The following is a 13,824-nucleotide window of genomic DNA, read 5'->3' as shown; positions in this document are numbered from 1 at the left end:
ATCCAGTGAATTCTTATTCTCAGGGTGTAAATTTCAACTTGAAGCTAGGTGTACAAATTGCTTTCTATAATTAAGTTTTTGAAATCCATAATCTGACACATAACGCGATATAAAAAATATATATAAGTGATTGGGAGCATTGTGATAACAAAAAAACAAAGTCTGTTAATGGAAGTCTTTTTAAACTTTCGCAACAATTGCACAGTATACATACGTGCACAATAAGTTCGGGATAAGATCTCTGTGAAACTTGCGCAGAATAATATTACCCTGCACTAAAAAATGACAATTGTTTGTACACGTGTGAGTCTCGTGGGGCCAGCATCGCAACGAACACCACGCGTCGCAATAATCGCTTTAAATGCAATGCGCCAATATTTTTGAGTTTTTGGAATTTCATTTTTATTTATTATTATTGTATTATTGTGATGTCTTTGCTCATGTACTAAGTACATTCCTTCAATGTAAGTACATTTTGTAAGCGCATTTTGTTTTAATTATGTTAATGACCCCTCCCCAAATCTCAGACTAATATTATTAGTCTGAACCCAAAGCATTTGTGATCTTACAATATTTTGGCGTGACATAAATTTAGCGCTGATTGTATTGTGGGATCAAGTAAATTGAGGCATTCGGGTATTTGGTCAACGTACAATAATCACAGTAGATTGATTACTGTCGGCAATTGTTGTGCAATCACTGGTAAGAAAAGACCCGCCTTGTCAATGGCATACTGCACCATGCATTATTATTGATTGTACGTAAAACATATTATACGTGCGTTGTTTTTTAGCTCTTTATTCACAAACCGCCTATTTATTATTGTGACAGGTGGTCCAAGCCGCATAATAGCCGATGGAGATTCCATTGTGGGTGACCCATGTGTTTGAAGTACATTCGGAACAAGCTCTTTTTTATTTCCAGTGTTAAATCACTACGCCTGTCGCCACATGATCTGTAAATGTAGTGTTAGGTGACGGATTACAATGAGACGATGTTGCACGCGAATGATACGACGCTCGGCAATAATTTCAGTTGTGACTGTTACAGCTTGGATAATAACCGCATTCCTCTTTTCCACGGAGCTCGTTGAGGACGTTAATATTCTTGCCTATACGCCTGGACGCGACGTGAAATGTAAGGGTGAATATAATGGGTTGTTGTTTATATATATATATTTTTTATTTATGTCAACTTACTTTAATAGTATTACATACTGAGCACACTTCAATCGTTAATATAACCCGATGCAATTAAGTATGGGGTGTGCTCGGGCAGACTAGAGAGTATTATAAAAAAAAAGATTACACCCAATTTCCGGAAGATGCACGCCTGTTGTGTAAGTATTAGGTGTAGATCTCAAGCTGTTTGTCTGCTGTTGAAAACTGCTAGCATCGGGTCTCAACTCGTTTATCGACAATCCCCCGACGTAATTGTAGCGAAACAATTTCAGAATTGATATGTCTATTTTGATATGTGTACCTTATTATTATTAATATGACAGCTCCGTGTTAGTGGGTATAGTGTAAACTAATTTGTTGATATTGCGTGTCCGCTGCCAGCTGACACACCAAGGAGAGGGGTCAATTCAGCAAGCTGACGCCCATACATAAAACATGAGCAATCTATCTAGCTAACAGCGTTTGTGTCGACCTAATATAGTTGTGTATATCACATTTCAGCAAACATTGACATTTGCGAAACAAAGACGTTGATCGCACCAGGAAGTCGACCGTTGGTGGCGCTAGCAAGTTTCCCTGGCTCTGGCAACACATGGATCAGATATTTAATCGAAAGAGTTACTGGTTATTACACTGGGAGTTTTTATTCGGACGCGGTTCTTTTTCGCGCAGGTAATGTAGATATATAGCGGCACCGCAAGCACAATTGTTTAATGCTGTCACCAGTAACATTGCTGTATAGCATTACTTTTACTTGTTTTTTTAACAAAGTTGACGTGACGCTGGATTCGCTAATTTCCTGTGGAAATCGTACATTTCAAAGTTTTAAAATCGACAAGAACTGCCTGCAAGTCTGAGAAAATAATCACCTCGGCCGCCGAGGGCGATATTTCACACTACACTACACTACACGTCGTCGCGTTCTGTTCGATTGTGGGACGATCGCCATCATTTAAAGGGCGCTAGTCGTCGCGCCACGCATGCGCGAGATATACGGGTCTCATATAAAAAAAGATTGCGACTTTGACTGTTGCGCAGATCAACGAGTACAAACTGAGACGTTTCAAGTTTTAATTAGGTGACTTGAAAGGTATCGAAGGAGTCACCAGCGGTATTCAGTGCAAGTCGCGCCAATGTCAAACCTCATACTTGTGATTTCAATTTGAAGAACGCATTGGATTATGGGAAAATCAATCTTTATCAACACAAATGTCGCACATGCGCAGCGTGACGACTACCGCGCTTTAACCATTACGTTCAAGTTCACAGCATGTGTTTATAATATAACTACATGTACATAAGAAAAACGAAATTGGCCAGTGCTATCAAAATTATCACACATGTTCCCTGACAGATTCACAAGACCTTATCATATTTTGAGGTCAAAGATTAGTATGCGTTTATATTGAGCTACAAGCGATAATAGATAGGAACTTCAAACATGGCACACAGGTTCCCTGTGAAACCCACATGGGGGTTTATTAAACAAACTAATCGCACTGTGTTTGCTATTTTTCAGGGTTTCGAGGTGAAAAATACGATTGGCTCGAGAGAAATACCATCGTCGTTAAAACACATGAAACAGACAGTGAGCACGTCGATAAGTTTGACGCCGCTATATTAATTATCAGGAACCCTTACGACGCCATTATTTCAGAGCGTCACCGGCAGACTGGTGGAGGTCACGTGGGCTTTGCGAAGGAAGTCGATTTCACGGATTCTGGGGGTGAGTAAGTGTTCAATTTTGTATCTCATTCTATCTAACGTCGGTGACTGTACTCAATATCTTAAATGTGGTAGTTACCGCGCTACGTGGTGTTCGATATAAGTATGAACGCGCTCGACGACAACCGCCCTTTAAAGCGCAACAATTTTGTATATTTTACAAGCATTGTATACATCGCATGGGACCCATATCGAACAGGACGTGGATCGACGACCATGGCGCTTTAAGAATGAATGGTAATTAAGTGTTATTTAAAACCAACATTACCATCGTAACCAAAACATTTCGCTCCAGAAAAAATATTTGCCCAGCTATCTATCATCTTCCTCTCAGTGTTTCTAATGATCACCCCATACGATTTGTTTTATTTAGGATGGAACGCCATGGTTAATGATTATCTGCAATATTGGGAAGGTATCACGACCTTGTGGTTGCTACGCGACTTTCCTCGGCTGGTTATCCACTACGAAGACGCGTTAGAGAACACCCAACGAACAATGTTTGAAATCACGAGGTTTCTGAATATTTCGGACAGTGAGGTGCGAGCCGATTGCCTGATACAGAAAACAGAGGGCCTATTTCATCGAAAAGGGGCGAATTTCGTATTTTCAGCTGACCCGTTTTCAGAGAGTATGCAGGTGATGGTGAATCAGTCCATCGAACATGTGAACATGATTTTACTTCAGCAGATGAGAAGACCGGTGGCCCGACGAAAAAGTTTCAACGACTAGAGGAGTACATCTTTACATGTTGCAACAACCGTCTTATGTAATCAGAGGTCAGAAACCGCCAGGGTACTTGTGGAGCTACTCACCTTAGGTTATTTCACGAAGTTACTCTCGTCGATGGGGAAATCGAAATAAAAGAAAGATACTAGAGTACAACAACAAAAACAAAATCCATAGCCATGTTATCAGTCAGGAATTGTTCATACTTGTGCATAAAGGAAACTTACAGAAACTCACGGACCAATATATGTAGGTCTTACACACTCAGTGGAATTTACAGCTTAAACTTGAAGAGCGGTAGTCGTCGCGCCACGCATGCGCGAGATATATGCGTCTATTATAAACAAAGATGGCGACTTTGACTGTTGCATAGAACAACGAGTACAAACTGGAAAGTTTTCAAGGTTTAATTTGGTAATTTTTAGGTGACTGGAAGGTATCGAAGAAGTCACTGGCGGTATTCAGTACAAGTTGAGCGCATTGGATTAAGGGAAAATCCCAGTTTAAAATACAACTAACTTTAATGAACACATTATTAAAATTCAACCATTAGTATGGTTTAAATCAAAGTACTGAGAAATAATCAAATAAAAAATTACCTTTCAATTACCTCTGAATTTCTCATTTTTAATTATAGGCACAAGCAGGCTTATCAAGTACATCAGCAATATTCTGATTTGAAGACACATGTGGTCTCCATACATATTCTTCCTAAACTCCACCACGTTCTAAATAGTACTATATCTGTGTTTTGACCTCTGACTTTGAGTAGGATTTTTAGCAAGTGCCATTGCTTCCTGGTTATCACATTAAATCATGACTAGTCCTATCACATAACAGTTCTCTCAAAAATCGCCCCCCCCCCCCCGTGTTGCAGCTGGTACTGAGGTACGATCCCACTTTATTACATGTAATTAGCCCTTTGCCACAAACCTGGCCTTATACTGTTCTTTATTATTTTTGATCCAATTTAACAGCTTTCACCCAGTGACCCCATGTCTCTCTGTCTTGTGGCAGTGTGTCCTCAAATCAAAAGTATTACTCGGCACTTATTGCAATCAGGTAAAATCCTGGTATGATTCGGGCACACTAGTGAGATTATAACAACGATGCACAAAAATAATTTTAGACTAATAAAATAGACTATCATCTATATTTTGGTGTCTGCAAACATGTTCATCAGGACAAACATTTCGGGGTCTATGTAGTCTACATTGTAGACTTCACCAGAACCAACAAGTTCACACTTTCTATTACTATTGTTTCCTTTCTTTATACACTCATCATTTATAACGCAATTAATAAGTCCTTCATTATATCCCCCACACATCTCAGCTTTCATACATAATAATATACTACATTCGCTAGATGTACAGATATACTTTTTGTCATTTCCATCATCTAATTTCTTAGGATTTTGCTCATATGCGTAACAAAAGCTATCGAATTTCTGCATATTCGCAATATTAGGTTTTTGTATTTAAATTACTGAAGTGGGGTGCTTTCTGTTCTTGGGTTTCAACAACGATTCCAGGTATAGGCTGAAGCCATAACTGCACAGGGCCACAACATTTTTGATAAGCATGATTTAACAGGCCTCTTGCCATCTTAAAAATAGAACATCATGATCGCTCCACTGTACAGTTTAGGCGAGGAGAATATGTAGTCGATAGCTCATGTTAATGTAACCAGAAGAGAGCCAAGCGCATCCAACATAAACTCCTGCCTCTGTTTTTTGTCAAGCTTTTTCATACCTTCAACTACACTTTCTAATTTCAATCAAAACATTGAAATGGCCCATAATATGCAACTCTATAAGTGAATGGCGACTTTCCTGTGAGTCTTAGAAATCATGTTATTAAAATAATACAAGTTCTTTCTTTTCTGATTATTGAATGTTGAGCCTTTTGCACGTAGTCCTGCAGAATTTTGGTCTACACTCAACCAAGCTCTCCTCTTGGTTGCTGCTTGGACGGGAAAAAAATAGGCACTGACAAGGCATCTTTAAGAATGACGCTTAGTCCTTCACCCTTTGCATCTATTAATTAATGTGCTTACAAATTATGAAGAAATCTTTCTGATTGGTTTGACGTTTAGATTCTATAGTTGATTGGCCAATGATAGAATGTCTTGTTGTAATGATTTGTAAAATTCCTATTGGTCAGCATGTATTCCATCATATATGCTTGAAGGTTTTGCCATATGTTATGCATTTTACAATAGGGCACCGCGATCGCAACATCGTTGACTACAACACCTCTAATCACCACAATGTATATCCGGACAGCAGCGCTGATTATCGGCATCGTTATTTGTATGGTACGGGCCGATGAGCTTCCTGTACCAGCTGAGGGTAGTGGAGGCGGTAATAATAGCCAAAGAGCTGAGCCGGTAAGCACCAATCAGGCCACATACCCTAGTAACAAGGTCTATTGTTAGACTGAACTCCTACTATATGCATAGCGCCAGTATCAACGCCATACGTCCCGTCCACCAAAGAAAATACTTTTTTTATTTCTAAGGCAACTATAACATCGGTGCAACGGGACTACACGTTATACTTGCATGTATTTCACACGGAGGGACACACCCAATGGCCCAGGGCAAGACACGTTTCTTTGAATAACTACTCATCTTGACGTCACTGTTCGACTAAACAGATGTCACAGCGCACTATTATTTAATATTTCTTTATCGGTCACGAAGATGAATATAAGGATATTCAGCAAATTTGAACACCGGATTTTGAGGATGTTGTGACGCTTCAAATCATGTTCCTTGTTCAAATTAAACTTTCACATGTCAGTCCTTTGTGGTTGTTAGTTATTATAACAACGAACACTAGCTAGAAATATATATGGTCTATTATTGATTAGCATGGGAGTGAATTCTTTCGTTGAGGTCTCCAAACTACCCTAGAAACAATCATGTTTAACAAATATGTCACTTTTAGCTTTCAGTTGCAGGTCTGGGACCAATTCTCAAGATTCCGGAAGAGACACTTAAGAAAATGGAAGAGTTGAGGGAACGCCTGAAAGTTCATGGTCCCCTGTCTCCGTTTAAATTAAACGACGGATTTAAACTGGGTGCATCAGCCCCTCATATTATGGATATCAGCGTCGACCTCCCCCAGCAGCACGTGGACAACGACATCATTCAGCCTGTTGGTGAAGGCGCACCAAATCAGCAAGGGCGACATGATGACGCTGATGGCGCTCAACGTCCTGCTGACGCGGATGCTGACAGCGAAGATGGCGAAAGAAAGTAGCATCACTAAGCGTTGAATCGAATATGTTAATTATGCTTTGATTATGTTTTGTTGATTCTATCTGAATGTTCTAGTATCACATAGTGTGATCTAAATGTGCATTTATTTGTTTGCCGAAAACTTTCTACAGGTTGAATTATTTTTGTATACGACAAATAACCAATACTTCTCTCACCCCGGGCGCTGGTAAAACGTTAGTACACACCCGTTACTAGTAAAACACGCATGATGATTAACTATTTGGAAAGAAATGCAGTCCGTGAGAGCAAAACATATAAAACGGCTTATTAAGATTATCCGCTCAGACCACACTTTCGGGACTATTTCTGCTAGACAACTCATTTCAAATTAAATAACAAACAACACGACATGTGCAAAATATTTACTTTATTCCAGGAACAAAACGTGGCAAGGATTTTGTTATAACTGTGAAATATTTATTATTTTTGAATTTACAAAATAATTATTGTGAGTACGTTTTCTCACCAGATGGAAATCGATCAGTCACGTTTGCCAAAATAAGTCTCAGATCACAGAACGTGCACAGATTTTGTGTTGACTCAATAACTTTGTAATATTATCGGTATATTATATTATCGGTAGTTTAAATATAATTGTTCCAATACAAAATATTAAAACATGTCATCAGAATCACTTGATTTTTACAAAGTTTCATGACTTGTACATTTATAAATATATTCTTGGTGGTTTTAATTTTTCTGTAATTTCATAATCGAAATAAAGGAATACTAAATAACATGTTGTGTTTTTATTTCAAGGATTTATTTTCAAATATAAGAATGCAAAAAAAAAAGTATGACCAAGAAACTAATTGTCGTCCAAAGAAAATGGGACAAACATTGATGAAAATTACACTTTTTTTAAACTACTATCTCAAACTATTGTCACCTTTTTATATGTCTGCTGTTCATATGTAAATAGGGTGCCTGGAAAACAACGGATTCAATGACGGGAAAGAATGGGCAAAAACAAGGCTCGTGAACACTGCGATTCCGTTTTCGACATTGTGAAATGTCTATTTTGTAATTTCATTCAGCTTCTTTCAGTCATAATTTAAGACAAATAAACGGCAAAAATATAGGGAATATACAGAATATCTTTTTTTCTGTAATATTTGTGTGTAATCGGTATTCCTGAAATATTTATGGTTGCATAGGGAATAGATTTTGTTATGAATTTTTCTTAATATAGATTTCTAAATTATCTTGTCAAAATCAGTTTTTCAGATTTTTTCCCCCCCAAAAACGCAAAAATTTCACAATGTCGATAATTTCTTTATCGAAGTGCTTTCTCGCTCTCAACAAGAACTTGGTCTGTTTTTTGTCCCATTGAACCTCTTTTTCACACGCCTAATTTTAATTGGTCGATTGAAAATGCGGGGACCACGTGATTTAACATAAGGGAATTATGTGCGAGCTATATTAAAATTAGCAAGTTAACATGAATAAACCTATAGTTGACAGTAATTTTGAAGACTGACTGGTTAAAAATGCCTTTTCGTCAACTCTTTGACGAGAAGTACGTTTAATTCTTATGGAACAATCCTACCAGATGCATTACCACGGAGTTTTTTTGAATCTGGTCGCCATCTTTTATTTTATACATCCGGGGCAGCGATTTAGTGATTTGTACAATTCCTATTGGTCGGGATTTTTAATTATTTCTACTGCACACAAAAAGAAAGGTGCCATTCGTTACACATTTTACAAGGCAGTGGAGTCGAATCCTAGTCGCTAATCGCTACAATGTATATCCGGGCCGTTATGTTGGTTATAGGAATCGGTAGTGTGATGGTGTGGACCGATGAGTTGCCGGTCCCAGCTCAGGGTGCACGAGACGGTAACGAAGCGAGACAAAAATCTTTGCCGGTAAGCACAAAAAACTTAACACTAAAATAACGACAATCACATGGACATGTCGGATCAATTGCAATGTGCTCATAACGCGTTTGTTCAGACAAAATCTGGGGTGAGATACATTGCGCAAGAGCCTTTTTGGGGTGCGAATACGTTCTATTGCCCACGTGTTACCAAAGCGCAAATAAATGAAACTGTCTTACCTTGACAGAGGTTTCGTCCACCAGAAAGCGCACTTTTCTTTTTACATTGGAGCACCTTATCGTCTTTTGGCAATTTCCATCCTTAGCGATAAACGTTTGTTATTTTATATTCGATAGTAAATTTAAATTGTATAGTTATTGAACGTTGTCGTTTTCCTTACATTGAGGCCATTCAGGGATATTTCGAAATTAGCCCATTCTCTTAACTCCCTTCTGTAGATGTAAATCCGCTTGAAACTATTTTATTTCCAGTTAACATTCGTTATTCCGGAAGAGACACGAGCGAAGATGCTAAATTTCAGCGAATTGAGCGAAATTTTTCGTGACCTACCGCAAATCAAGCCAGGACACTGGTTGAAATCGAATGTAACCAACTCTATGAAAAATAGTGAAGACATCGTCCAGCAGAACACCCACAACGACAGCGTTCAGCCTATTGGTCAACAAGCTGCAGATCAACATGAGCGGTTTGACGACGCTGTCGGAGCACAACGTCCTGTTGATCAAGACGTTGACGCGGACGGTGACGAGAGAGACTAGTATCGTTTAGTGTCGGATTATGTTAAGGATGTTGAATGTAGTGAGGGAATATATCATTTAATTTATGCATATTTATTTATTTATTTATCTATCTGTTTTTCACTTTCTTACGTTCTGTGGTATTTACAACTTTAGCAATGTTTACGAAGTAATTGAGATTAAATATGCTTAAAGTGACAGTGCAGTACGTACGACAGTACGTTTCTTATCCGAATAAAGCTTTTTTCCTGATAATTAAAAACTGTTTATCAATCACAGTACATTATAGTAGAACTTACACGTGTTATTACGTGTAAATTTTAAACATTCTCGTGAATATGTAAGATGGCCGTAACCGAACGTAACGTCTGAAAACATGAACCATGGACATAAGAACATAATATTTTACGACTTTTTATTTGTTTGAGAAATTATAAAACACCATTGCACAACTCGTAAATGGAAAAGGAGTGAGAATGCGAGAGAAACAGAACATCTGAGAGAGAAAATGTGTTCACAACGAAAAACTCACGCTAAAAAATGTGTTGTGAAATTAGTTTGCAATGACTTGTACAATTCCTGTTTGTCAATAGCTATATATTTCCACTCTAAAGAAAAGTCACATCTGTCTAACTTGTAATGATTTTCCTCGAATTTGACTCGCCCAATCACCATAATGTATGTCCGGACAGAAGCGCTGATTATCGACATCGTTATTGCTATGGTAAGCACCGATGGTCCCAGCTGAGGGTGGCGGAAACGGTGACGAAGGGCATACAGATTTGCCGATATTAAGCGCCATTCAGACAGCACATGTACTAAAAATATAACGATGTTCTATACGTACAACACTTTTGTGAACAACGCATACCATCGCGATGAAGTCCCGACCTCAAAAGTAAACTAACCGTTTTATATTCATTTCATTGCTATAATAAATGTTTCTAAGACGTTATTAAACATTAGTGCGACATAAATAAAGAGCAAAGTACACATGTTTTACATAGCGGACACACCCTTTAGCTTTAGGCACAACATGGTGATCGTGCATCCACCGAGCATGCATTTTAATTGTTAGATTTCACTGTCATATGAATTACATGTATGCAGGATACCTTGTCAATGACAGATTTAAGTCATAGTTTCTGTTTCATTGAACTTATTGCGCAATTGTTTTTATTATTTTGTTTTGAACTCAATATCTTAAATGTCGATTTATGTTCGTCACCATCTTCTTCGATAATTCATAGAAATAGAACCCCTTTTAGTGATGTATTATTCGACCAATAACTTGCGTTATATTATATAATTGTATACAGTTGTCAGCTGATAATATGATGAATATATTCCTCAACAGGTATCAAACGTCTCAGGGTTGAACACTACACTCGGTGTCCTGGAAATAAACCGTTTGCTGTGAGTTTCTGATGTATGTAATATCATGTTCGAATGTATAGCATCGTTGTTTCGCGATGAGCATGCTTACCGCCTCTTACTATGAATTTAATTTACATTGTTGGGCTAGCAAGTTGTTCTAATTTCACAAATTAAATATTCATCTGCAAAGAGGTCGTATTATAGACGTAAATTTGGTATTTTAGTGAAGCTACAAACAGGGTTGAACAGAATGTGTTTTCAAACGTGCTCAAAAACCATGATATCATCAAGGTAAACTTCCAATGTAACCAACACTATGGAAATATCACCAAGCAGTATATCCATAACGACAGCATTCAGCCTATTGGTCAACAAGCTGCCGATCAACATGAGCGGTTTGATGACGCTGATGAAGCACACCGTACTGATAATCAAGACGTTGCCGGGACGATGATGTGAGAGACTAGTATCGTTTAGTGTCGCTCGGATTATGTTAATGATGTTGAATGTAGTGATGGAATTTATTTATTTATTTAGAGAGAAACAGAACATATGAGAGAGAAAATGTGTTCACAACGAAAAACTCATGCTAACAATTATTTTGCAATGATTTGTACAATTCCTGTTTGTCAATAGCTATATATTTCCACTCTAAAGGAAAGTCACATCTGTCGAACTTTTTATGATTTTACTCGAGTTTGACTCGCCCAACTTGTACTAAAAATATAACGATGTTCTTTACGTACAACACTTTTGTGAACAACGCATACCATCGCGATGATGTCCCAACCTCAAAAAGAAAATTAACCGTTTTATATTCATTTCATTGCTATAATAAATGTTTCTAAGACGTTATTTTATTAAACATTAGAGCGACATAAATAAAGAGCAAAATACACGTTTTTTTTACAGAGCGGACACACCCTTTAGCTTTAGGCACAACATGGTGATCGTGCATCCACCGAGCATGCATTTTATTTGTTAGATTTCAATGTGATATGAATTACATGTATGCAGGATACCTTGCCAATGACAGATTTAAGTCGTAGTTTCTGTTTCATTCAATTTATTGCGCAGTTGTTTTTATTATATGTTTTGAGCTCAATATCTTGAATGTCGATTTATGTTCGTCACCATCTTCTTCGATTATTCATAGAAATAGAACCTCGTTTAGTGATGTATTATTCGACCAATAACTTGCGTAGCATTATTTAATTTTACACAGCTGTTAGCTGATGATATGATAAATAGATTCCTCAACAGGCTGCACTAAGTATCAAACGTCTCAAGGTTAAACGTTACACTCGGCGTCCTGGAAATAAACCGTTTGCTGCGAGTTTCTGAAACTGCTCAAAAAACGGTGTATCATCCAGGTAAATTTCCAATTGTAGCCCTTAAATAAACAAAATCATAAAAAGGTATCTGCTTCCGAACACATCCAGGTCGATTATATTGGCAATTACGCCAAATTATTTAAAAGTTGTCTACTCGCGGCTATCTGGATATAAATCTACTTTGTTTTGTCAAGCATTGTAAAATATTTAGGATTTTCTAAACCAAGTGAATCCAGACAATTTGTTATTAGTATTAGAACAATATAAAGCAGTGTGGCGACCTTTACATATTGGATACTCGGCGGTCTGTATGTTAGATATATACTATGCATTTTCAATGAGGTCGCCATTTCGCCTACCAGTTCAGAATCCAACCAGATTTCACTCCGCTGTATTCAATATACCAATGCAACCTAGGATATACTCCATGTTATTAAACTAGGGCTGAGCCATCTCATGTGCAATTTTGGATATCGTCCTTTCTTCTTTGCGCGATCAAACAACTTTAGTACCTTAGCTATCCTATTGACACTTATGCCTCGTTTTGCATAACAACAACTGCATCCAACTTTCAGCCAATCATGAACGCAAGTGCTTGTCCCGAAGGAGTTTTAGTACGCAAGTATTATCCGCGTCGTGAATAACTTTCTTATGTCAGATTTTAAAATTGTAACTTATAACTGTAGATCGGTTAAAAATAGTAGACCGATTGTCACCGAACTCTGCGATAAGCACGACATTTGTCTTCTACAAGAACACTGGCTCGTCAAGGATGATCTTGAATTTTTATCTACTATTCACAATGACTTCTATGCATATGGCGTTTCTGCTGTCGACACAAGTACTGGCATCCTCTTGGGGCGTCCCTTAGGAGGGACAGCTATTCTTTGGAGTAAAACAATAGGAAGTTCGCTAAAGATTAAGCCACTGAACGATCCCAGACTTCTTGGCGCAGAAATTACTTTTGGAGAGAATTAGCAAACTGTTTATCTTGAGTGTGTACCTCCCGACCTACAGTGTTGAGAACCAAGACGAATATGTTGACTACCTTGGTAAAATAAATGCCATTATCCAGGAGGTCGATACTCCAAACATCTTTGTGATAGGGGACTGGAATACAGATCCGCGGTCGTACTCACGTTATTGTAGTGAGCTACGCGAGCTTTGTAACGAGGAAGAGTTACTGATTTCTAATCTTGAATTTCTCAGCTCTATGATGATTATTTTGCGTACCTGAGTGAAGCACATAAAACTACTTCTTGGTTAGATCATTGTATTTCTAGTGTAAGCGCACATCGGTCAATTACAGACATTAATATATGTTACGACTACGTTGCGTCCGATCATATGCCCATGTCGATTACCTGTCGAGCTATGAACATGGTTACAACCACAACTAATAATAACTATGGTATTAATAGAAATACGCGTGTCAGCTGGTCAAAAATAATCACTGACCAGAGACGTTTGTTTTGTGTTCGTGCTAATCTCTTGTTGGGAAAATTTGTGAACTGTAGCACTGAGGTTAAGCAATGTCTTTTCAAAACTTACTGTTCCAGTTTTTATTGCTGTCAATTATGGTGTTGTTTTCGAAAGTCTACGTTTAATACC

At 37.9% G+C, this 13,824-nt stretch overlaps 3 protein-coding genes across 4 annotated transcripts; all 3 read left to right on the top strand.

Annotated features, from left to right (window-relative positions):
* Positions 1–864: 864 nt before the first annotated feature.
* Positions 865–3,805, top strand: LOC100376323 (sialate:O-sulfotransferase 1-like). Of its 2 annotated transcripts, none has more exons than XM_006817868.3 (4): positions 865–1,137; positions 1,683–1,853; positions 2,701–2,907; positions 3,280–3,805. In XM_006817868.3, the coding sequence occupies exons 1-4, from the start codon at positions 987–989 to the stop codon at positions 3,636–3,638; spliced, it is 888 nt and encodes a 295-aa protein (XP_006817931.2). In that variant the 5' UTR covers positions 865–986; the 3' UTR covers positions 3,639–3,805. The 2 variants fall into 2 exon arrangements, with proteins under 2 accessions (XP_006817931.2, XP_077866313.1); XM_078010187.2 differs by having other exon boundaries at positions 2,701–2,911; positions 3,280–3,434.
* Positions 3,806–5,858: 2,053 nt separating this feature from the next.
* LOC144354068 (uncharacterized) lies at positions 5,859–7,153 on the top strand. Its single transcript, XM_078010186.2, has 2 exons — positions 5,859–6,026; positions 6,589–7,153. The coding sequence occupies exons 1-2, from the start codon at positions 5,907–5,909 to the stop codon at positions 6,901–6,903; spliced, it is 435 nt and encodes a 144-aa protein (XP_077866312.2). The 5' UTR covers positions 5,859–5,906; the 3' UTR covers positions 6,904–7,153.
* Positions 7,154–8,621: 1,468 nt separating this feature from the next.
* LOC100375721 (uncharacterized) lies at positions 8,622–9,764 on the top strand. The gene is made up of 2 exons (XM_002735805.4): positions 8,622–8,792; positions 9,236–9,764. The coding sequence occupies exons 1-2, from the start codon at positions 8,670–8,672 to the stop codon at positions 9,521–9,523; spliced, it is 411 nt and encodes a 136-aa protein (XP_002735851.2). The 5' UTR covers positions 8,622–8,669; the 3' UTR covers positions 9,524–9,764.
* Positions 9,765–13,824: the final 4,060 nt, after the last annotated feature.

Source organism: Saccoglossus kowalevskii, chromosome 16 (genome assembly GCF_978046115.1).
Source record: "Saccoglossus kowalevskii chromosome 16, keSacKowa6.1, whole genome shotgun sequence".
In the NCBI taxonomy this organism is placed as follows: domain Eukaryota; kingdom Metazoa; phylum Hemichordata; class Enteropneusta; family Harrimaniidae; genus Saccoglossus; species Saccoglossus kowalevskii.
The sequence above is the reverse complement of the archived record's forward strand: the minus strand, read 5'-3'. Positions and strand labels throughout refer to the sequence as shown.